The 26,187-nt window shown below is 36.8% G+C and overlaps 1 protein-coding gene across 1 annotated transcript; it reads left to right on the forward strand.

The window, feature by feature from the left end:
- The first annotated feature begins 1,728 nt into the window (after positions 1-1,728).
- LOC104244525 (protodermal factor 1-like) lies at positions 1,729-3,931 on the forward strand. Its single transcript, XM_009799968.2, has 3 exons — positions 1,729-1,987; positions 2,633-3,185; positions 3,333-3,931. The coding sequence occupies exons 1-3, from the start codon at positions 1,825-1,827 to the stop codon at positions 3,661-3,663; spliced, it is 1,047 nt and encodes a 348-aa protein (XP_009798270.1). The 5' UTR covers positions 1,729-1,824; the 3' UTR covers positions 3,664-3,931.
- The last annotated feature ends 22,256 nt before the right edge of the window (positions 3,932-26,187 follow it).

Genomic DNA, 26,187 nt, shown 5'->3' on the forward strand with positions numbered 1-26,187 from the left:
GAGTTAAAAATAGACCAGCACAACCGCAAGAAAAAGGATTTGACCCTAGATCCAGTGGAGGAGACACTAATGATATACTTAATATATGGGTAGATAATAGTACTTAATTAAAAAATAATGTACATGTATGATTATAGATTGATAACCCTAGAGCATAATGCAAAATAAACATCAATTTAGGACGAGAAGTCAAATTTTAATACCTTTACAAGACTACAACTCCAAACTTAAACTCACATACAAGTAGAATTGTGATAACAATTAGTCGACACCGCGCATGCAAAATTTTACGTACACCACTGACTAATATACAACTGTTAATTCGTGCAACATTTGACATTCTGAAATCGATATAGAAAGAGGCATCTTCACACTTGCCATTATTATGATTGAGAGTTGAAACCTTCATTACATATAATAAGGTTGTGAACTTTTGAATAGATCTATAAGAAAGTGCTTCAAAAAGACCAAAAATGCTAGTAATTTCTTTATTGAAATGAAAAAGACAAGAAATCTTGTCACTTTTTACACGAGAAAAACACACAAAAAAAGAAATAAAGCACAGGAGGGAGGAAGTGGCACTGAAAGAAACAACTTCTCAGGCAATCAGTTCCTTCTACTCATTTCCTTTTTCAACAATGTATCTCGTTTCTTTCTGTATTCCATCTGCATTAGACAATTGACAGAGAAACAAAATAGGGTCAATTGATTATGTGGCTCTTTAAAAACTTGTTTTTAGTTTTATGATCCTAGCTACCTTTTTTTTTTATACATGAGAGAATTAAAAAGATCTGTCTTTTACACGTAAGAGATCTAAAAATATCATTTTCTTAATTTTAAAATTGTAAAGGGACATGATGTACAAATAACACACAAAATGATTATGCTTACAAGGCTATTTGGTAAACTAGCTCCATTTGGCCATTCTTTTTTTTTTTTTTAGATTCCCACCCTGATTCCTCTTTGATACCTTTTTTGGAGCTATTGCTCCTTCGGTGACTCGAATCCATAATCCGAGGGAGTAGGTGGGGGTTGTAATGACCGTCTGAGCAACCCCTCTTGTCCTATTTGGCCATTTTCGAGCGGCCATTTGGTAAACTAGCTCCTTATAGAGTAAGTAAACCTGATGAAACTGGATGTAGGTAATAAAAAATACAATAATACAATCTAACCCGAAAATAACAGACAATCTAGAAATATATTACAATTATTAGGTCACTTGTAAGATAATTACATGTAATTCTCTATCATAGTATTTTATTAGTAATCTAGTAAAAATAATAACGAACGTACTAGTAGAGGTTAAACTAAACAATGGTTGCATACAAAATTCTATATGTCGATAGTTCATATAACTTAACTTCCTTTTTTTTTGGGGGAAAGAGCAGATCTAACTTTATTTTCTTAAGACATTATACTTCTGGACACTGCATTAGTAGTCACAAGCATAAGTAGTGCTTCTAACATGGGCACATATCACCAACATATTAATAAAATATTACAAGCAATTTATCATACTGATTTTCCACAATTCCATAACTGAAGACATGGAACATAATTTGATTTGTCAGGGTAAATACTTATACTTGGATATGTGTAGAGCTATGGAGTATACTACAGCACAGTGAGATTTAAATGACAATTTAAATGCTCCTGCAACGTACACAACTAACCACATACTCTTTCACCTGCTTATATTAACTTCTATATCTCATTACTCTTTATATATCCAGCTCCTTTCTTTTGTCAATTCCCATCACTTAACTCTTTCACCTTCTCTCTTCTTTTTTTCTCTAAGTCACTCTCCTTTGAAAGCAAACAAAGATGGGGAAGGAGGGAAGAAGAAAGCAGACTTCTCTAATTCTTTGGGCTGCCTTTGCTGCATTGTTTGCACAGAATTTGGTCATTCCTGTCATGTCTACTGCTTCTTTTGAAGAACAAAAGACTTATTACTCTCCTGATCCAAATGCCGGAAGTCCCCCAACAGGTCTCTTCTCATATCTTTAATTCAAATACCCGGACAGATTCGCTGTTTAATTACTTTTTCTAGTCGGTATACATTGATTATGCACAATTATACACATATTATACATGAATTATACACATTGTATATCCTTGGTTATTTTCAGTTTAAGAGATTAGGTGAGCGGTTATTTGGATTAATGTTTATCGTATATAGTTTCATAGTCTTCTTGTTACTAGTTATTTTAAAGTTTAGTTGACAAAAGCTAATATGTTTTCTTTAACTACTTTATGAACCTAAAATGGGCTGATTTGCTGGTAGTAGCAGAAATTATAAAGGTAAAATAGCTAAACAAGAACCAACACAGATGTACATAATAGAATATGTTTGCTAAACCAACATCTTTTCCAAGTCTTCCCAAATTTGGAGACATGAGCATTTATTCAAATATTATTTTGAATGATCTTACCTAGAGTTTAACTTCTCTATACATTATAGGTCACCTAAAAGATAACTATAGTTACGTAACATGAAAATAAGACAAATTTCTTGTTACAATAGGTTAAAGTAAGTGCAAAAACTCTTTCTGTTATTGTCAGTGTATATATATTAACTCCTCTTTATATATACCATTTTGCAGTACTCACGACATAGTTTTATGATTAACAGGTTCTCACACACCTCCATCACATTCAGGAGGTGGCCATGGAACATCACCTTCTCACGGAACACCTTCGCATGGAGGCGGTAGCCATGGAGGAACACCACCTGCAAACTGTGGTAATCCCGCCCCTAGTGGCGGGCATCACCACAACCCTACCCCATCGCCTCCTTCAGGAGGCCATGGAGGTGGTGGTTACTATCCCTCCCCTCCATCTCATAGTGGAAGCCCTCCAAGTACTCCTACACCTACACCTAGTACCCCCAGTACACCATCCACCCCCTCCACACCTACTATTGTCACCCCGCCTACACCTCCTACCATTGACCCTGGCACTCCAAGCACTCCAGGGGGTGGTTACTATGGTGGAAGTCCTCCAAGTATTCCTACACCTAGTACCCCTAGTATTACACCCACTACCCCTTCTACACCTATCATTGAAACACCACCAACTACTCCTGTCGTTGAAACACCACCAACTACTCCTACTATTGATCCAGGCACTCCAAGTGCTCCAGGAGTCTTTCCAATTGACCCCAACTCACCACCTTTTACATGCGAGTAAGTCAAGTGAAAATTATTTGCTGTTTCATTTTATATTACAGTATTTGACTAGACATACAGTTTAATAAAGAAAAAGAATTTTTTAACGCATACCTAATGTACCTAATGAGAACTTGTCCTAACATGAAATGTTATGAATTGCAGCTACTGGAGGACTCACCCAACACTAATATGGGGCATACTCGGCTGGTGGGGAAGTGTAGGCAATGCATTTGGTGTGTCTAGTGTTCCAGCTTTGGGTGCAAACATGAACTTACTGCAAGCACTTTCAAACACTCGCCCGGATGGCTTAGGGGAGCTCTACAGAGAAGGAACAGCTTCTTTATTGAACTCCATGGTTAGCAGGAGGTTCACCTACACTACAGACCAAGTGAGGAATAGTTTTGTCACAGCACTCAGTTCAGACAAATCTGCATCAGCTCAGGCACAGCTGTTCAAGTTAGCCAACGAGGGTCGGCTCAAGCCCAGAGCTTGAGAATTAAGTCAGAATTTCTTTCCATCAAAGTCACTTTCAGTTTCTTGCTATGTCCTGTTTTATAGTGTTATCCTGTGTGTTTAATTACTTAGGATTGAATACTAGTAATGTTTTTTCTCTGTGCTTTTGTATCTTACAACATTAAGAGGATACCAACTTTCTGTTTTATGAGTTAATTAGTCAAATGTATGCCTTTGTTGTTGTAGGCTACATGAGTGAATGCCACGTTCCAAATTCAGAAATATTACTTTTTCTCCTTTAAATTAAAGAACTAAGGATCTTCTTGATGCATTAGGTTCATTAATATAGATAACTACACACATTTCCATATCTACAGAATCTTTAATGCTACACTTTGAAAGCTGATGTATCTCTCTGTATTATCAGCTCCAAATTCGAGACAATTAGTCCAAAGTCATACTATAAGTCTATGTTTTCATATTATTTGTCTAGCTCTTTGGGTAATACTACATGAGAGTGAATAAATATATTCATCAACCACCTACACTATACGGTCTTAATTAAAAGTACAGACTGTTGATAATAACTCAAGCATATTCCGCAATATATGACTGCTTCCACAAGGTAGATTGTTTATCCTCATATGCTAGAAATCCCCCCTCCCCCCAAGAAAAAAAATCCCCAACAAAAATATGCAATGAAAAGCATAGGATGGTGATATGATGTTTAAGTAGATGAAAATATATTTAGCAATTAATTAGATGACATGAAGATGGGCTCTGTATGACTAAACATCACAAACAAATCACTATGAAGAAACTTTAATTTTCCTAGCATAGATTTATGTTTGCACATAGTTGTTTCGTTAAAAAGAACACTAGTTCTTATGTTTACATTGTATTCTTGTATGGATTAAGCACAACAATTAATCTCGTAAGAAAATTTGAGGAAAATAAGCTACAATAAAATTTAGAGTGTGGAATCAGACTCCCTCCAAATTATGCTAATGATAAAGGGAGAGATTAGATGTTCATGGCAAATTCAAGAGGATCTATCAGATAAGTCTAACACATGAACCTGGAAAGTCAATTTCAATTCCTTCGTACATTTAGGAAAGGCAATATTCCAGCTGATCTCCTTGCTAATTTAGCCGAAAATTCTAAAAGAAGCTCATTCTTCACTGGGGCTATAACCTTGCCTCTGCAGCTTATATCCATCCACTTTGAAATTTGTAGATATTTAGTGCCACAATACTTAGCAACTATAAACAAAAACAAAGTTGTATATGCATAATGTAGCAATAAAAGGTAGTAGAAGAATCATTTCATCACCTCCGAAATTTTTGTGATCTAAAAGTGCAACTTGTCCCTTTATTTCTACTATTCTTGGCAAAGATTCTGAAAAACTGAATGACCATTTCCCATCAGGGAACGAAATCATTCTAGTAAACTTTCATCTCTAACACTGAATGCACCTATGTCAGTCACATTGAGATTTATTTACAAAATAAATGAACCTGTCGATATAAACACAACTTTGCTTCCTAGGGTGAAAATTGGCGCAACAGGAAATCTCTCTCCACGACTTGTCCACCCCAATGGTTGAAATCCAGTAAATTGCTTCAAATTTCCTATTTTCTTCGTGAGAAGCCATTTGTGCCGTGAGTACTTAATGTTTCTTGGTGGTGTGATCAAAACCAAGGGAGCGACAAGTCATTAAAGTGTAAAATCTCTCCTTAGGTTGCTCATAAGGAAGATAGACATGTTTTATGAAAGGATTGGAAATAGAAACTAAGCCATTGATAGATTGTTTAACCAAAAATAGGGATTTCAGTCAAAGTTTATTTTTAGAAGAACTCGGTTTACTAATAATCAAGTAGAAATAGGAATAATTGACATAAATAAATAGAAAGCAAAGTAAATCAGTATATTCCAATAGTATTTTGTGTCCTTACAAATGTTCAATCTTCACTTTTTATAGCTATTTCTAAGTAATAGTTTTTCTCCTTTCATAATGGAGTCATTATGGACAATTAATGGCATTTAATGTAACGTTATAATTGGTAATCATAACTGATCCAATACCGATTCCATAACATTTTCTGTAATTAATGCCTATTAATCACCAATAATACGTATCTATACCCCTTTTGCTATTTAGGTTCATTCTTCTGATGCGTCTTCAGAATACCAAGAGGTTCGAGCACCTATCCCTTCTTGTTTTCTTGGATCTCTGCTCGTGCCTGCCAAAACTCGTGCCTCTTCAACTATTCTTCGCCAACTGCCATTCCTTTACCAGACCACGTGTCATGACATGTCACCTCATAATTAATTCTATACATGAACTTAATTTTTTCCAATGCAGATAGTCCTCCCACTTGCCATTTATTTATCAATAGAATATTTGGGAAGTGGATCCCATTTAACCGGGAATATTTGCTGCCATTATTCTTTTTCTGGAACTAACGCTTCATATGTCAATTCTATTTAATGCTCGTGATGCGTGACATCTTCTGATTGGTTCTGCAACTTTTCAGCGTCTTTTAGGGCTTTTTTACGGCTTCATCAATTACGAAGTGACATCTTCCATCTTGACGTTTCCATCATTACACCTTTTCCTTTGACGGTTGCTTCTGAGTATAAATATAGTTTTCGTCTTTGTTTTTCTCATAAAAAGTTTAGAATATTCACTTCTTGTTTTCTTCTTTCTCGTACTACTATGTCTTCTTCAAACCCTAACCCTCAAAAGTCCCTATTGTTGATGGCCTTCCTCTTGCTCCTCTTAGAAGCAGAAAAGGAGGAAGACTTCGTAGTTTAGGGTCTTCATCGATACGAGGCTCTTCTATACCTCCTGTGAGTTCTACTCCACCTTCTAGAACTAGAGGTTCTCTTTCCCATAGATCTTCATCTAGAAGTAAAGATTCTAATGAACCCCTTCGTGAGCCTTTGGTAGATGAAATTTTTCCTACCGAACTATCTTTTTACACTGATAGAGAGTCGATCAGAAACCAAGTTTCTTCTATGTCTTCTTTAGATCGTGCTGATATTTACCCATCTCAAATCACTGAAGGTCTGATCTCTGTTGTTCGTAGGGATTGCCACTGGAGACATGATTTTCCCATTATAATTCCCAATGCTAACCAAAGGATTACATCTTACTTGACCGGGTTTTCTTTTGTGTATACATACCCTTTTCGCTGAATTTTAAACCTCCCATTGATCCTGTTATCGTCGAATTCTGTTATTTTTTCGACGTTTGTTTAGGACAGATTGGCCCCATTGTATGGAGGGATATTGCATGCTTAAGGCATTTAACCAATATGGCTAATATTTCTTTTACTTTCTTCCATTTGATTCATCTTTACTCCCCTAAACTTTTCCGTCATGGAATTTTTACTTTAGTAGCGAGAAGTAAGAGAGTGTTAGTTAGTCCAGAGGATGATAAGGATTGTGGTTGGTATACCAGGTTTGTTGCTGCCCCCACTGTTTGTTTAGTGGGTGAAGAAAATGTTCCATTTCCTGAGAAGTGAAATTTTGCACGTAAGTTTTCCTTTTACAACTTTTTCTATCTTTTCCCTTTATTTTTCCCGCTACCATTTAACTTTTTCCTCTTTTCTAGCAACCATGAGAATTGTTGACGAGATTCCCAATTTCCGTGGTTGGGTAGGAAAGTTATTGAATGTTGCTCCAATGGAAGATAGATCTTGGAAAAAACTGTCGCATAGGTTTGGTTGGAAGGTGAAAACTCATGGTAAAGGCTTTTCTCATCTCTTCTTCATACTTTTATTCACCCTTTCTTTAGAATTTGTTTTGATCCTTCTTTATATTAAGATTTCCCATTCGAGGTATTAGTGCTGATGCTGTCGTAGCTTCTAGAGTTTCTTTGGAAAGAGCTTAAGAGATAATCTTGGGTTCTTCATCGAAAAAGAAGGCTGATACGACCCAAGATTCTGAAGAAGAGGAAGAACAAGATGGAGGTTCCTTGATTAAAAGGCCGCGAGCCAGAAACGCATCTTTTCAGATGATGAAACAACTCCTCCCCGTTCTATTCCCATAGCCAAGCATGTTGAAGCCACTTTGGTGAGCTTGATGATGATACTCCTGCGACAGCTCATGATTCTGATGATCAGCTTTTTTCTTGTGGGTTTGATAGTGATAATTTGGGTTTAGTTTCTGATGAAGTACCCCTTGCCTCTTTTATCATGCCTATTCCTGTGACGCGCTCTTTACTAGTTGTGACTGCTACCGTTGCTGCTCCGTCCCAAGCTGTTATGACTTCTTCCACAATTCCCCCTATTATTGTCCCTCATACTGAGGTTGGTTCCTCGAGTGGAAGTGGAGCAATGAAGCAGATTATCATTGACGTTCCTACCGATGATAACCTTTTGAGAAAGTCAGGTCGAGCTAACGTGTGGTTGAAACCTCTGATCGATCCAGTTGAGAAATCCAAGCTCGAGAGTCACAACTCTTTGACTTGGATGAATGACATAGTGCAATCATCACTAAAGGTATTTGTTACTTTTCACACTTTATTCTATCCTTTTATTAAAGTTCTTACCCTTTTCTCTTCTTTTTTTAGATCAATCTTGTTGGCACAGAGATGATGAAGAGGGTTTCTCATACGTAGCAGTTAATGCATGATTATCAGATTGAAGCGGACAACTGGAAAGAATAATACGAAAACATTCAACTTGATATGGAAATGTTAGAAGAAAGCAAGTGAACCTTAGAACAACAGTTGAAGGTTTTGACTTCAGAGTTAGCAGTTGAGAAGGCTTCCTCAAATCAAGCTGATAAGGACAAAAATCTCCTCGAGACATCATTTTCTGAGCAACTCTCTAAGGCTAGTGAGGAAATTAGAAGGTTGAAGGCTTTGCTAAGCGAGAAAGAGGTTTACGCCGGCGAACTCGTGCAACCACTTACTCAGACCCAAGAAGATCTCTGTGAGTCTTCTGATAAGGTCAGTTCTTTCGAAAGTTCACTTGCTCTTCTGCAATCTTCTTATGATACTGCCTTGGCTGAGAATAAAAAGCTCAGAAACGAGATTGATCAGTGGGAGAGAGATTATGAGATTCTTAAGGACAAGACTACTATTGAAGTCAGTTGGGCTATTTTAAACACACGCCACGATACCCTTGTGGAGGCTAGCCAAAAGGGTTTCAACTTGGATGCTGAATTAGCCAAGATAAAGGAGACTATTGAAAAAACTCAGCAAGGCCAAGATTTTCAATCTCCCATGGCTGACACTCCTGAGCATGTTGAAGATGATATGGGTACGGTGAATGCCCCAGCTCCTTCAAGTCAACCCGAACCTTCTGCTGCTAATGATACTGCTTTAGATCATTCTTTTGTCCCTTAGTGAAAGTTTGTGAAGTGTAATTCCCTTTTTTTTCTTGGTGGTTTTACCCCTGGTCCCATTTGGGGGTTTGGTTTTTTGGAAATGTCAAGTCCCCAGACCTTTTCGGGGCATTTTGTATAAATGACAATCAGTTTAGGACTAAGGTCATACTTAGTCTAAACTTAATACTATGAAGTTTTTGTTTGACTTAATTATCTTGAGCTTCTGTTTTGCTCTTTTTTGCCTTTATATTTAAGGTTTTGTTTGTTAATTCGTGGGTTTTTGTCTTACCCTTTTGCATTTTTTGTTTTAAAAAATGGTTTTTAACTTCATGGATATCTGATCAAATATGAATTTATAAAAGAGGGCCCTTTTATACTCGATAATTAATGAAGAATACATCTCAACTTCATAATAGTGTAAATATACGAAAAAGAAATAGGAACACATATGTTTCTTGAAATAACTTTGATAAAATTTTCATCTGAACTTTGTCAAGTTTAAGTAACATCTTACATGTATTTAAATATCTTCTATAACTTTTCGTAACTGTTTTTATTACAATAGATTTGCAAAAAAGGAAATAAAATCCAAGGGTTTTTTATACCCATGACTAAACCTTGCCTTTAACCTAGACATCATAAGATTTTGAAATCTATATGAAGGGTTTTTGACTAGCTTGTGTTATTGGCTCGTGTCTTTGCTCTGCACTTGATATATTTGATGAGTAGACTTTTGGGCTTGACTTGCATTTAACTTGCATTCAATCTTCTTTGCCTTCTTTATATATATGTCCTATGTATATTATATAGTCCCTCAAGTGTTTGAGCTTTGAAGTATGAAATCTCGAGCACTTGATTACTCCTTCCATGCGATCTTTTTCCTAAAAAGGAAAAATATACCGGACTCGGAGGTACGATTTTAGATGAAGACTACTTAACCCATTTAAATTTCTATCAGAATAGTTGTAACCCTAGACCGGAAATTTATATTTTTTCCACGTGTCTTACAGGTCGTGATTCATCACTCAGTGCGGGTTAGCTTTTTGCCTATCATCTAAAATCATTAGTAAAATTTAACAATTCAAAAATAAAATTTTAAAATGAGGGTACCTGCCCGTGGATATTTCCTTTCCTTAGAAATAGTATCTCTTCAGATGAACAACATTCCAATGTGAAGGTAGAATCTTTCCATCCATTGTTTCCAGCTCGTATGCTCCTTTTCCTGCGATACCGTGAATCTTATAAGGTCCTTCCCAAGTTGGACTTAACTTTCCCGCATTAGCTGCTCTTGTTGATTGGAAAACCTTATTGAGTATGAAATCCCCAATCTTGAAGTATCTGAGATGAGCTTTCTGATTATAGTATCGTTCCATAACTTGTTTTTGCGCTGCCATCCTTATTAGTGCAGCTTCCCTTCTTTCTTCAAGTAAATCTAGGTTTATTCGCATTTATTCTTCGTTTGACTCCTCAGTTGCTTGTGTATATCTCGTGTTTGGCTCCCCTATCTCGACTGGGATCAAGGCTTTAGCTCCATATACAAGTGAGAACGGTGTTTCCCCCGTACGTTTTTGCAGTTGTTCGGTAAGCCCACAAAACACTAGGTAACACCTCTGGCCAATTGCCTTTGGATTCCTCCAACCTTTTCTTCAAATTGTTGATAATGACTTTATTCGTTGATTCAGCTTATCCATTACCCACCGGATGGTAAGGCATTGAAGTAATCCTTTTAATTTGCCAACTTTGAAAAAATTCTGTAATTTGTGCACCTATAAATTGTGGGCCGTTATCACATATGATTTCCTTTGGTACACCGAATCGGCATATGATGTTTCGCCAAATGAAATCTCTGACCTCTTTTTCTCGTACATGTTTAAAAGCACCTGCTTCTACCCACTTAGTAAAGTAATCAGTGAGTGCTAGCAAAAATCTTACCTTGCCTTTGGCTAGCGGTAGTGGTCCCACGATGTCCATACCCCACTTCATAAAAGGCCATGGTGCAATGACCGAATGTAATAATTCTACAGATCTATGCATATTGTTACCATATCTTTGGCACTTGTCACATTTAGCCACAAAATTTTCAGCATCTTCTTCCATTTTGGGCCAATAATAGCCGACTCTAATCATGGTTTTCACTAAGGATCTTCCTCCTGCGTGATTTCCACAATGTCCCTCGTGTATTTCTCTCATCACATACTTTATTTGAGAAGGTCCGAGGCATCTTCCTAGGGGACCACCGAATATTTTACGATAAATATTGTCTTGCTTTAAACAGTACTGAACGACTTTTTTGCGAAGTGCTTAAGCCTTTTTCTTATTTTCAGGGACAATTCCATACTGCAAAAAAGTGACAATCTTGTTCCTCCAATCCCAAGTTAAATTATTGAAATTTACCTTGTTTTTGTCTTGATCAAGTACTGAATGAAATAAATGAATTACAGAAGCATTTTCATCTTTTGTCACTTCTGCTGCAGATGCAAGATTAGCTAGGGCGTCTGCCTCGACATTTTCTTCTCTTAGTATCTGCACAACTTTCCAGGTTTGGAATTGCCTAACTAGATCATGTGCCTTTTCCAGGTATTGTTGCATTCTTGCCTCTCTGTTGTATAAATCCCCAGTATTTGGTTAACTACGAGTTGCGAATGACTTTTGATTACAACCTGTTCTATGCCAAGCTCGCGTTCCAGTTCTAAACCTGCAATCATAGCTTCATACTCTGCCTCATTGTTAGTAACAAGGTGACATTTTATGGCTTGTCGTATTTTTTCACCCGTAGGTGGTACCAAAATAATTTCTAGACCTGCCCCTTTTACATTTGATGAACCATCAGTGAATAAAATCCAAGTTCCCGGATTAGACGCGTTGAATACTTGTAGTTCTTTTTCTGCTTCTAGTTGCATCCCTTGGCTAAAATCGACCACAAAATCTGCCAATACCTATGACTTTATTGCAATTCTAGGTTGATATGTAATGTCATATTCACTCAGTTCTATGGCCCACTTGGCTAACCTACCTAATAACTCGTGTTTATGTGATATATTACGTAGGGGATAGGCAGTTACTCCAGAGATATGGTGGCATTGAAAATAAGGTCTTAATTTCCTAGATGCCATAATTAATGCAAGTGCAAGTTTTTCTAGATGAGGATACCGACTCTCAACATCTAATAATGTCTTGTTAACATAGTAAATTGGAGACTATTTACCTTAGTCTTCACGAACTAAATGGCACTCGCCGCTACTTCTGAAACAGCAAGGTAGATAAGTAATTTCTTCCCATCTTTTGGTTACGCAAGCAACGGTGGATTTGACAAGTATACTTTCAAATTTTTGAGCGCTTGCTGACATTGTTCTGACCATTCGAACTGATCCTAATTTTTTAGAGCTGAAAAAAATCTAAAGCACTTTTCTGATGATTTGGAAATAAATCTTCCCAACGCTGATATTCTTCCTATCAGTCTCTGTACCTATTTTTTACTTGTAAGTATATCAGGAATTTCCTTAATAGCTTTAATCTGCGCGGGATTTACTTCAATGCCACGGTTAGAAACAAGAAATGCCAAAAACTTACTTGATGAAATGCCAAATGCACATTTCTCGGGATTTAGCCTCATGTTAAATTTACGGAGAATCTGAAATGTATCAGACAGGTGTTGAATATGATCCCTTGCTTGTTGTGACTTGACTTATCATCTAAGTAGACTTCCATGGTTTTTCCTAAATGCTCTTGAAACATTTTGGTCACCAACCTTTGATATGTGGCTCCAGCGTTTTTGATGCCAAATAGCATTACTTTGTAACAGTAAGTCCCCCTGTCTGTTATAAATGAAGTTTTTCCTCATCTAGGGGATCCATTTTGATTTGATTATATCCTGAATATGCATCTAAAAAACTTAACAATTCATGTCCTGCAGTAGCATCAATTAGTTGATCTATACGCGGTAATGAAAAAGAATCTTTAGGACAAGCTTTGTTTAGGTCAGTATAATCTACACAAACGGAACCAATTTGTTTAACCAAAAATAGGGATTTCGGTCAAAACTTATTTTTATAACTCGGGTTAATGATAATCAAGTAGAAATAGGAATAATTGACGTAAATAAGAAATAGGAATAATTGACGTAAATAATAACTAAATAGAAAGAAAAGTAAATCAGTATATTCCAATAGTATTTCGTGTCCTTACTAATGTTCAATCTTCAACTTTTATAGCTATTTCTAAGTAATACATTTTTCTCTTTTCATAATGGAGTCATTATGGACAATTAATGACATTTAATGTAATGTTATAATTGGTAATCATAACTGATTCCATACAAATTCCATAACATTTTCCGTAATTAATGCCTATTAATCACCAATAATACGTATCTATACCCCCTTTTGCTATTTAGGTTCATTCTTCTGATGCATCTTTAGAATACCAAGAGGTTCGAGCACCTATCCTTTCTTGTGTTCTTGGATCTCTGCTCGTGCCTGCCAAAGCTCGTGCCTCTTCAACTATTCTTCGCCAACTGTCATTCCTTTACCATACCACGTGTCATGACATGTCACCTCATAATTAATTCTATACATGAACTTAATTTTTCCCAATACATAGATTACATATAGTTATCTTCACGGAAACACAGGATGATTCAAATACTAGACGGGACAAGCTAACTGTTGATGTTCTTCTCTAGAGGATAAATTATATCTGACATATTTGGAAGTGAAAGCAGGGTAATTTATAAGGAATTGAGCCACACAACTTCCTTGATGTGCTTCAAGGGATAAGGGTTCTGATTAAGGAAGTAAAAAAATTTGGAAAAGGGCAGAAATTAAAAAATAGCCAGATTTACAACTGGTCGTTCAAAAATAGCCCAATTTTAAAAGTAATCGAAATTTAGCCACTTTTCATGTAAAGATAAATCTGAGCGAAAACACTGTTCAAAACCCGGAAAATACGCCAGTATATTATGCTGGAGTTCCAACATAAGTATACTTGAACTCCAGCATATTATACTGGAGTTCCAGAATAAGTATGCTGGAACTCCAGCATAATATACTGGAGTTCCAGTAAGTATACCGGTCCAGCATAATATGCTGGAGTTCATACACAAGTGCACCGAACTCCAGTATATTATGCTAGATCGGTCTCTGTTGCAGCAAAATAGTGGCTATTTTTCATTGACTTGGTAAACACTGGCTATTTTTGAATGACCAGTCCGAAAACTGACTATACCGTGCTATTTTTACCCTAAAACGCAGGGGCGGCCTGACGAATTTTGTGGCCTAAAGCCAAACTTTATGAGGGGCCTTAACTTTTTAAATTTTTTATTATTATTTATTTGAAGTCTATTTTTTATAGCTTTTCTTAGATACAAAGTTATTAATAATTTTTTATAATCAATAACTCCTAATAAGTATTTCTCAACTAATAATATAGCTAATCCACTTAACCTTTCTTGTGACATTGTTGTTCTTAAGTAAGATTTTATCAATTTTAATTTTGAAAACTTCTTTTCGTTGAAGTAACGGTAACATGAGTTATTAACATTATTCCATAAGAAATTTAGGCATTTAAAAAAGAACTAAATCTTATTTGATTAAATGTATCAATTAAACTGTTATCTTCTAATTGTACTATTTTCCTTAATACTTTTAATTTAGAAAATAAATTTAAACCATCAATATCGAATTGACAACTATGATGTTGCCACGTGTACCTGATAATTGGGCGACTATGGCGTTTGCCAGTAATCTAAATGAAAAAAGTTCAGAAGCCACGAGGAGACTCAAGAAAAGTCTACAAGAATTTCCAGCAACAACTTAGAATGACGTTTATAACAGATACAACACGAAGCTACGAATATAAGAGGATACCATCACTCAATCTCGAAAAGATAAAATGGTAAGTTCGAGACGAGCTTAAACTAAAAAAAGGTCCGGTAAAAATAGGTACGAGCCTTACATGGGACCAACAGGAAGGGACTCACGTTCAAAATAAGAAAACCCGAGGTACGATCATAGATCAAGAGATAGATAGCCAGGTTCATCATCAAGGTTCGGAAAAGAACGAAACACGCGAGAGACACGAGATGATGGTAGAAGCTCGAAGGCAAAGATCGGCGATTATAGTTTTAATGTTAGCACATCCTAATTGGTGGTTGTTTTAAGGAGCATGGGAGACAAGGTACAGTGGCCAAAGGAAATGAGATCAAACCCGAACAGACGAAATCCAAATTTTTGGTGCGAGTTTCACAACGATCACGGTCACAAAAAGACGGATTGTAGATTGTTGCAAGGTGAAGTTGAATATTTATTAAAACAAGGATATTTACCCGAATTGTTTAGTGAAAAGGGAAAGCAAGCATATATGAAGAATATGCAGGAGCCCCCAAAACCTTCTTCACTAAAAAGGACGGTTAATGTCATAAGTGGAGGAGAAGGAATCAATGGCGTAACATATACGACAACTAAGAAAGTGTCAAAAATAACAGTTATACACGGGAAGCGAGTTCGACAAGTTTTGGAAGAAGATAACATTACATTTGATGATGCAGATGTAGATGGCGTGCTAATCCCGCATAATGATGCATTGGTAATATCTTTACTTGTACATGACACTAATGTAAAACGAGTTTTGATTGATCCAAGTAGTTCCGTGAATATCATTCTGTTAAGAGTGGTAAACGAGATGCAAGTTGATGATAAGCTGACATCCAAGGCACACACCTTGTCTGGTTTTAACAACTCGAGCGTCGTAACAAAAGGGGAGATAATACTCACCACATTCGCAGAAGGAGTGGTCAAAGATACAAAATTTTAGGTGGTAGAAATGGATATGGCCTACAATATGATTCTTGGCAGACCATGGTTTCACGAAATGGACGATGTTCCATCTACTTTGCATCAAGTTATCAAATTCCCATCACAATGGGGGATACGGAAAATCCGTGGTGACCAACAAGCTTCACGAAACATTAATTCCGTGGCAGATTCAAACGCAAAAAGTGAAGAAAAATAGCAATTACAGAATGTAGTTGAGGACGCATCAACACTAACCTTAATTGAAGATGGGCAAACAGATGTAGATTCGAGGCCTGATACTATTCAAGAACCATAGGAAAATGAAAATATCAAAACGACGATCGAGGAACTGGAGGCTGTGGTGCTATTTGTACATTTGCCAGACAGAAAAGTCTACATTGGAACCAACCTCATCCCAGAAATGAAACGTAAGTTGATTGAATTTTTAAAGGCTAATGCAGATTGTTTTGCTTGGTCTCATTAAGATATGACAGGTATACCACCAGAGGTAATGACCCACAAATTAAATGAAGATCCATCGTACCCACCTGTCAAACAAAAGAAAAGGAAGCATGGCTCCTTCAAGAACCAGGTGATTCAAGATGAGGTGAAAAAACTTTTAAAAATTGGGTCTATCCATGAGGTAAAGTATCCAGATTGGTTGGCTAATACTGTTGGAGTACCTAAAAAGAATGGTAAGTGGCGAGTTTGTGTAGATTATACTGATCTGAATAAAGCTTTCCCTAAAGATTCTTTTCCATTACCGCACATAGATTAACTAATTGATACTACTGCAGGGCATGAATTGTTAAGTTTTTTAGATACCTATTCAGGATATAATAAGATTAAAATGGATCTTATAGATGAAGAAAAGACTTCCTTCATCACAGACAGGGGGATTTACTGTTACAAAGTCATGCCTTTCAGTTTAAAGAATGCTGGGGCCACATACCAAAGGCTAGTGACCAAAATGTTCTAAGAACGCTTAGACAAAACCATGTAGGTGTATATAGATGATATGTTGGTCAAATCACAACAAACAGGGGACCATATTCAACATTTGACTAATACATTTCATATTCTTCGCAAATTTAACATGAAATTAAATCCAGAGAAATGTGCTTTTGGCGTCTCCTTAGGTAAGTTCTTGGGATTTCTCATTTTAACCATGGCATTGAAGTAAACCTGCGCAGATTAAAGCTATTGAAGAAATTTCGGACATACTCACAAGCAAAAACTAAGTACAAAGGCTGACAGGGAGAATAGCAGCCTTGGGCAGGTTTATTTCTAAGTCATCAGAAAAATGCTTCAAATTCTTTTTCAGCTTTAAAGAAGCAAAACCAATTTGAATGGTTTGAAGAATGTAAACAAGCGCTTAAAAATTTAAAAGCATACCTGTCAAATCCACCACTACTAGCCAAACCAAAAGATGGGGAGAAATTGCTTGTCTACCTTGCAGTTTCAGAAGTAGCGGTAAGTGCTGTATTAGTTCGAGAAGACCAAGGTAAACAATCATCAATTTATTATGTTAGCAAATCCTTGCTCAATGCTGAGACTCGATATCCTCACTTAGAGTAACATGCATAGCTTTGATTATAGCATCTAGGAAATTAAGACCTTATTTCCAATGTCATCCTATTTCCATGGTAATCGCCTACCCCTTACGTAATATATTGCATAAACAAGAGTTATCGGGTAGATTAGAAAGTGTGCTATAGAACTAAGTGAATATGACATTACATATCAACCTAGAACTGCAATAAAGTCACATGTTTTAGCAAATTTCATGGCAGATTTTAGCAAAAGGATATAGTTAGAAGCAGAAAAAGAGCTGCAGATATTTAACGGATATAATCCAGGTACTTGGACCTTATTTACTGACGGTTCATCAAATGTCAAAGGAGCAGGTCTGGTCATTGTCATGGTACCACCTACGGGTGAAACCATAAGACAAGAAATAAAGTGCCATCCAATCACTAATAATGAGGTAGAATATGAAGCTGTGATTGCAGGTTTAGAGTTGGCACGGGAGCTCGAAATAGAGCAGGTAGTAATCAAAAGCGATTCGCAGCTCGTTGTTAACCAGATGCAGCGGACGTATACAGCCAGAGAGGTGAGAATGCAGCAATACCTGGAAAAGGCACGGGATTTGGTCAGGTAATTTCAAACTTGGAAACTCATGCAAATACCAAGGGAAGAAAATGCCGAGGCAGATGCTCTAGCTAATCTTGCATCTGCTGCAGAAGTAACAAATGAAGAAAATGCTTCCGTGATTCATTTGTTTCATTCAGTACTTGATCAAGAGAAAAACAAGGTAAATTACAATAATCTAACTTGGGATTGGAGGAACGAGGTTGTCAATTTTTTGCAGTATGGAATTTTACCTGAAGATAAGAAAAGGCTCAAGCACTTCGCAAAAAAGCTACTCGCTATTGTTTAAATCAAGGTAATCTTTATCGAAAAATGTTCGGTAGTCCTCTAGCAAGATGCCTCGGGCCTTCTCAAACAGAGTACGTGATGAGAGAAATACACGAGGGACATTGTGGAAATCATGCTGGAGGAAGATCTTTGGTAAAAACCATGATTAGAGCTAGCTATTATTGGCCAAAAATGGAAGAAGACGCGGAATTCTTTTTGGCAAAATGTGACAAGTGCCAAAGATATGGTAACAACATGCATCGACCAGCTGAGTTATTACATATAGTCGTTGCACCATGGCCTTTTATGAAGCGAGGGATGGATATTGTAGGTCCACTACTGCAAGCCAAAGGCAAGGTAATATTTTTATTAGTGCTCACTGACTATTTTACTAAGTGGGTAGAAGTGGGAGCTTTCAAACAGGTACGAGAAAAAGAGGTCAGAGACTTCATCTGGCGGAACATTATATGCCGATTCGGGGTACCAATGGAAATTGTATGTGATAACGGCCCGCAATTTATAGGTGCACAAGTCACTATTTTTCCAAAGTTGGCAAATTAAAAGGATTACCTCAAGGCCTTACCATCCGGTGGGTAATGAACAAGTTGAATCAATAAATAAAGTCATTATCAACAACTTGAAGAAAAGAATGGAAGAATCTAAAGGCAATTGGCCAGAGGTACTACCTGGAGTCTTGTGGGCTTATCGAACAACAACGAAAACAAGTACGGGGGAAATACCATTTTCACTTGTATACGAGGCTGAAGCCTTAATTCCAGTCGAGATAGGGGAACCAAGCACGAGATATGCTCAAGCTTCTGAAGAATCGAACGAAGAAGAGATGCAGATAAACCTGGATTTACTTGAAGAAAGGAGGGAAACTGCATTAATAAGGATGACAGCACAAAAACAAGTTATGAAGCGGTATTACAATCAGAAAGCTCATCTCAGATACATCAAGATTGGGGACTACGTACTCAAGAAAGTTTTCCAATCCACGAGGGCAGCCAATGCAGGAAAGTTAAGTCAAACTTGGGAAGGGCCTTATAAGATTTATGATATCGTAGGAAAAGGAGCATACGAGCTTGAAACATTGGATGACAAGATTCTACCTTCAAATTGGAATGCTGTTCATCTAAAGAGATACTACTTCTAAGGAAAGGAAATACCCACGGGCAGGTATCCTCACTAACGATTTTTATTTTTGAATTATTAAAATTTTACTATTGATTTTAGATGATAGGTAGAAAGCTAGCCCGCACTAAATGATGAATTACGACCAGAAAATCACGTGGAAAGAACATAATTCTCGTTCTAGGGTTACAACTATTCTGATGGAAATTTAAATGGGTTAAGCAGTCTTCATCTAAAATCGTACCTCCGAGTCCCGTATGTTTTTCCTTTTCAGGAAAAGGACAACATGGAAGGAATAATCAAGTGCTCGAGATTTCATACTTCAAAGCTCAAACACTTGGGAGACTATAATATACATACGATATATGTATAAGGAAGGCAAAGAAGACTGTAAACAATTAAATTTCAAGTCAAGCCTAAAAGTCTACTCATCAAATATCAAGTTCAGAGAAAATTCACGAGCGAATAACACAAGCCTGATAAAAAAACCTGTGAAGAATACACTCGTGGATATAGATTTCAAAATTTTACGATGTTTAGGTTAAAGGCAGTATTTAGCTATGGGTCATAAAAAAATCCTTGGATTTTATTTCTTTTTTTTGCAAATCTGTTGTAAAGAAAACAGTTATGAAAGAGTAATAGAAGATATTTAAATACATGTAAGATGTTATTTAAACTTGACAAAGTTCGAATGAAAACTTTATCAAAGTTATTTCAAGAAACATGTGTGTTCCTATTTCTTCTTTCGTATATTTACACCATTATGAAGTTGAGATGTCTTCTTCATTAAGTGTCGTATATAAAAGAGCCCTCTTTTATAAATTCATGTTTGATTCAAAGATCCATGAAGTTAATAAAGCATTGCTTAAAATGCAAAAAGTCAAAAGGGTAAGACAAAAACCCACGAATTAAAAAGCAAGACCTTGGATTTATAAAAAACAAGGCAAATTATTAAAAGAGTATAACAGAAACTTGAAAGAATTAAGTTAAAACTAAGTATGTACTTAGTTATAAACTAATTCCCTTTTTACAAAAAGCCCTGAAAAGACTCGGGGACTTGCCATCACCAAAAACATAACCCCCAAAATGGGACCAGGGGTAAAACCACCACATATTCCACCAAAAAATGAAAAAAAGAGTGAAACTTCACAAATGAACTTTCACTGTGGAGCAGGAGAAGGGTTCAAAACGGGATCATCAGCAACAGAAGGCTTGACTTGATCTGAAGGAGATGAGACATCCACCACACTAGAGTCAACTTCAACGTGCTCAGGAGTATCAGCCATGGGAGAAGAGAAACTTTGGCTTTGCTGAGTTTTTTCAATGATCTCTTTAATCTTTGCTAACTCAGCATCCAAGTTAAAGCCTTCTTGGCTAACCTTCATAAGGGTATCATGGCGTGTGTTCAATATAGACCAACTTACTTCGACAACAGCTTTGTCCTCAATAGCCTCGTAGTCTCTTTCCCAATGGTCAATTTCACTCTTGAGCTCCTCCCTCTCAGCCAAAACAGCATCGTAAGAAGATTGTAAAAGGGCAAGTGAACTCTCTAAAAATTTGACCTTATCAGAAGACACACGGAGATCTTCTTGGGTTTGGGTGAGTGTTTAAAAAAGTTCACCTGCATAAACCTCTTTCTCGTTTAACAAGGCCTTCAAACCCCTGATCTCCTCGGTGGCTTTGGAGAGTTGTTAGACAAATAATGACTCGAGGAGATTTTTGTCCTTGCCTGCCTGGTTGGAAGAAGCTTTTTCAACTGCTAACTCCGAAGCCATGACCTTCAACTACTGCTCTAAGGTACATTTGCTTTCTTCTAAAACTTCCATCTAAAGCTAAAGACTTTTATATTGTTCTTTCCAATTGTCTGCCTCAATTTGGTAATCATGCATCAACTGCTCTGTATGGAAAACCTTTTTCATCATCTCCGTACCGATGAGATTGATCTAAAAAAAGGGTAAGAATATTAGTAAAAGTAGAACGGAATAAAGCATGAAAAGAAATTAATACCTTTAGTGATGACTGTACGATATCATTCATCCAAGTCAAAGAACTATGACTTTCTAGTTTGGACTTTTCAACCGGACCAATCAAGGGTTTCAACCATACGTTAGCTCGACTTGATTTTTTCAAAAGACTACCATCGGCAATGACTTCAATGGTAATCTGCTTCATCACTCTACTTCCACTTGAAGAACCAACCTCAGTGCGAGAAACAGTAGTAGTGGGGACTGTAGAAGAAGTCATAATAGCTTGAAGCGGGGCAGAAACAACAACAATAGAAATAGGTAAAGAGCATTCCACTGGGATAGACACGGGGAAAGAGGCAAGAGGTACTTTATCAGATACCAAATCAAAACTTTCACTATCAAACCCACATGAAAAAGCTGTTCATCAGAGTCACGAGCTGCCGTAGGAGTATCATCGTCAGAACTCACTAAGGTGGCTTCAACAGGCTCGGTCATAGGAATAGAACGGGGAGGAGTAGCTTCGTCATCTGAAAATGATGTGACTTCTAGTTCGCGGCCTTTTAACCAAAGAACTTCCATCCTGTTCTTCTTCTTCCTCAGAATCCTGGGACGAGTCGGCTTTCTTTTTCGATGAAGAACTCAAGATTATCTCATGAGTTCTTGCCAAAGAAACCCTGGAAGCTACGATTGACTCCTCACTTACACCACGAATAGGAAACCCTGATAAAAATAAGGGTCAATTATATTCCTTCTAAAGGAAATGTGGACAAAAATAGAAAGGAAAAACGTAAGGTTTTTACCATGAGTTTTAACCTTCCAACCAAACCTGTTCGAAAGGTATTTCCAAGATATAACCTCCATCGGAGCAATGGTCAACAATTTTTCTACTCAACCACGAAAATTGGGAATCTCTTCAAAAGTTCCCATGGTTGCTGAAAAAAGAGAAGCGAAATAGTCACGGGGAGAACAAACCCTTTCTAAAAAAAGGGGAGGGAAAAAGAAAAGAAAGAAAGTTGTAAAGAAAACTTACATGGAAAATTCCACTTTTCAGGGAATGATACATTTTCTTCACCTACTAACTCTGCGGCAGGAGCAGCGACAAATCTGGCATACCAGCCACGGTCCTTGTCATCCTCAGGGCTAACTAAAACCCCCTTACTCCTCGCTACCAAAGTAAAGATCCTATGTCAGAACAACTTAGGGGAGTAGAGGTGGATCAGATGGAAAAAGGTAAAAGGCAATTGAACCAAGTTCACCAAGTACCTTAGACAAGCAACAACCCTCCGTACAATGGGGCCAATTTGTCCTAAACAAACATTGACAAAATGATAGAACTCGATGATAACAAGATCAACGGGGGGTCTAAAATTCAGTGTAAAAGGATATGTATACACGAAAGAAAATCCAGCCATGTAGGATGTGATCCTTTGATTTGCACTAGGAATTATGATTGGGAAGTCAGATTTCCAATGGCAATCTCTATGAACAACAGAGATTAAACCCTCAGTAATCTGAGAAGGGTAAACATCAGCACGATCAAGAGAAGACATAGAAGAAACCTGATTCTTAATTGACTCTCTGTCAGTATAAAAAGAAAGTTCAGAGGGGATAATTTCATCTACTATAAGTTCATGAACTGGTTCATTAGAGTCTCTAGTTCACGAACTCGTTCATTAGAGTCTCTACTTCTTGCTGAAGATCTATGTGGAAGAGAACCCCTAGTTCTAGAAGAAGAAGAAGGGGTAGAACTAGGCAAAGAAGCACCTCGAATAGATGATGATCCTAAACTACGTAATCTTCCCCCTCTTCTGCTTCTAACAGGAGCAGGGTAAGTTCATCAACAATAGGAACTCTTCGGGGATTAGGGTTCGAAGAAGACATGGATATACGAGGAAGAAAACAAGAATGAATATTCAAAGATGGGAAACTTTTATGAGAAAGAAAAGACAAATGTTATATTTATATTCAAAAGCAACCGTCAAACAAAAAAGGTAATGATGGGGACGTCATAATAAAAACTGTCACTTCGTGATTGATGTAAGTCGAGAAAAAGCCTCAAAAGGCGCTGAAGGGTTGCAGAACCAATCAAAAGTCACCACGTGCCACATACATTAAATGGAAGTGACATGCGAAGCTTCAGTTTTGGAGAAGTTATAATGATATGAAGAATGGTGGCAAAAATTCCCGCTTTAATGAGATTCACTTCCCAAATATTCAATTGATGAATAAATGGCAAGTGGGGGGGGACTATCTGTATTGGGAAAAATCAAGTTAACATTTGGAATTAATTATGTGCTGATATGTTAAGACACGTGGATCAATAAAAGAATGACAACTGGCAAAGAATAGTTGAAGAGATACGAGCCTTAATAGGCACGGGCAAAAATTCAAGAAAACAGGAAGGAACGGTTACTCGAACCTCTTGGTAATTCGAAGAGACATCGGAGGAATGAACCTAGATAGCAAAAAATATAAATACGTATTATTCGTAATTAATGATCTTCAATGATGGAAAACGTTATAGAATCTTTACGAAACAGTCACGATTGCCAATTATAACGTTACATTAAATATCATTAATTGCTCATAATGACTCTGTTATGAGAGGAAAGAAACGTTTACTTAGAAATAACTATAAAAAGAGAGAAATAACATTTGTAAGGACACAAAATATTATTGAAATATACTATTTACTTTGCTTTCTTTTACTTATTCAGTTATCGTTTAAGTTAATTCTTCTTATTTATTCCATATTTGATTATCAGTAACCCAAGTTCTTCTAAAAATAAGCTTTGACCGAAATTCCTATTTTCTGGTTAAACACCACCCCCTGCTAAAACGCATTAAAGACTTTGAAGGAACCTTTTCTGAATCTGGACGACAATCTCGTGTGGGATATTGAATGAACTGCCAATGGCAACAATCTCGTTTTCTTCCATGTGTACTGTTTGTGACGACGAAATGGTTATGAAGATCATTTATTTATAGTCATTGAACTAACAAAAAGTCATTTAAATGTATCTCTTTTCAGTGAAAAACTCACCCATACACCTAACCCGACCCGTAAAAATGAGTTGGCCTTACCATACAAACGTTTGAATTTTTCCGTTTCGAAGAAGACAACAGAAATATTTTGTGCTAAATAATTTCCTTGTGAAAATTAAAAGCTTATTAAGTTGTTTTAAAAACCGAGACATCAAAATCACCCAATTTCCAGAGCTTTGACAGCAGGGCATTCCAAGATTGCAAGCTGCAGATAGAATCGTCTAAAAAAGTTTATAACAACGATAATTACGCCTCAATCCCAAATTCAAGTTAGAGACAGCTATATGAAGTATCACCGACCATGTCACTTAATTTAAGCTCAATATATTGTGAAGAATGATGATTCATCATAAACTGAAGCAATTTGCTGAAGCTGAAGTAGTTTATAGCATGCTGGATTTTGCTAAATGGTAGTAAAATTTCTGTCGTATGAATAATTCACCTTCCGAGTTCTGCTATAAAATATTGAAAGAGTCTAATGAATAGACTATTTAGTACCCTTCCTCGTAGATACATATTTCTGCAGTTTGATATTATTCTATCTTCTTAACATTTTCTTCCAGTTCCAGGTTCATCATTCTCTGAATTTCATCCATCACATAGGTTCTCAATAGCGGAGGGATAGACAGCCCGGTGCACAAAGCATTCCACATTCACACAAGGTCAAGGGAAGGCCCCACACCAAGGGGTATAATGTAGATGGCTGCTTCCACAGCTCGAATTTGTAACTTATAAGTCACATGGAAACAACTTTACCAATACGAAATTGGAGGGCGCTAATACCAAATTGTTGCACTTGAGCAAAGAATGGGAAAATAGACAATATATATATATATATATATATATATATACACACACACTTCCAATTTGTGTGACGCAATTTCTATTTTAGTTTGTCTCAAAAAATAATATTTTTAATAAAAGTAATTTAACTTTAAATTTGAAAATACTGTAGTACGAAAATGTGTAAAGTGGCTTTTCAATTTTTTTTTTGAACATAAAAGCACGAATAATTATATTACTTAAAACATATTACAATAGGAGGACATAGTCTTTAGGGCATTACTATTGCCCATACTTGCTAAGTAAGTACAAATATTGGTAGAGATACTTCTAACATTATTACATAGTTCATGCTTGTTCGTCAATACTTCTTGTTCAGCAAAATAAGTCGAACGAGCATGATAAACACATTTGGTGTGTGTGTGTTGGGTGGGGGGGGGTGCTTCATTGCTTCTTTAGCCATCAAATGTGCCACTTCGTTGCCTTCCCTAAAGTTATGCTTCAGGGTTGGGAGCTTCAGTTGGTGCATTAACCATCTGCATTAAAAAATAATGTTATGAAAATTAGTACAATCCTCATGCATAAGTTTAATGACATCAGTGTTATCAGTTTCCATTTACATATTTGTAAGATTTAAGTGTTTTGCAATTTTGAGTCCTTCTAGCAGGGCCATCAATTCTGCATGAATTGGTGAGGAGGAGTGTATTGCTTTGTGATAACCCATGATCCAATCTCCATTGTTGTTACGGAATGACCCACATATTCCTGCTGCATTATTGTTAGTAGAGAAAGCTCCATCATAGTTTAGTTTAATAGTATTTTTAGGCGTTTTGTGCCACTTGATCTCAATTGAAACTTTTTTGGTAGTGAATGTGTAACGAGCCGACCAGTCGTTTTGAGCTCTAGAGCGTCGTTCAGCAGTTTGAGGCCATGAGCAGCTTCACATCAGGTATTATGATTTGTGCGCATGGTCGGAATTGAATTTCGGGAAGTTCGGAGTTGATTTGGAAAGAGAATTCCCATTTCGAAAGCTTTAAGTTGGAAGAATTGACTAAGATTGAATTTTTGAGTAAACAACCTCGGAAT

This window comes from Nicotiana sylvestris, chromosome 6 (assembly GCF_000393655.2).
Source record: "Nicotiana sylvestris chromosome 6, ASM39365v2, whole genome shotgun sequence".
Lineage (NCBI taxonomy): Eukaryota > Viridiplantae > Streptophyta > Magnoliopsida > Solanales > Solanaceae > Nicotiana > Nicotiana sylvestris.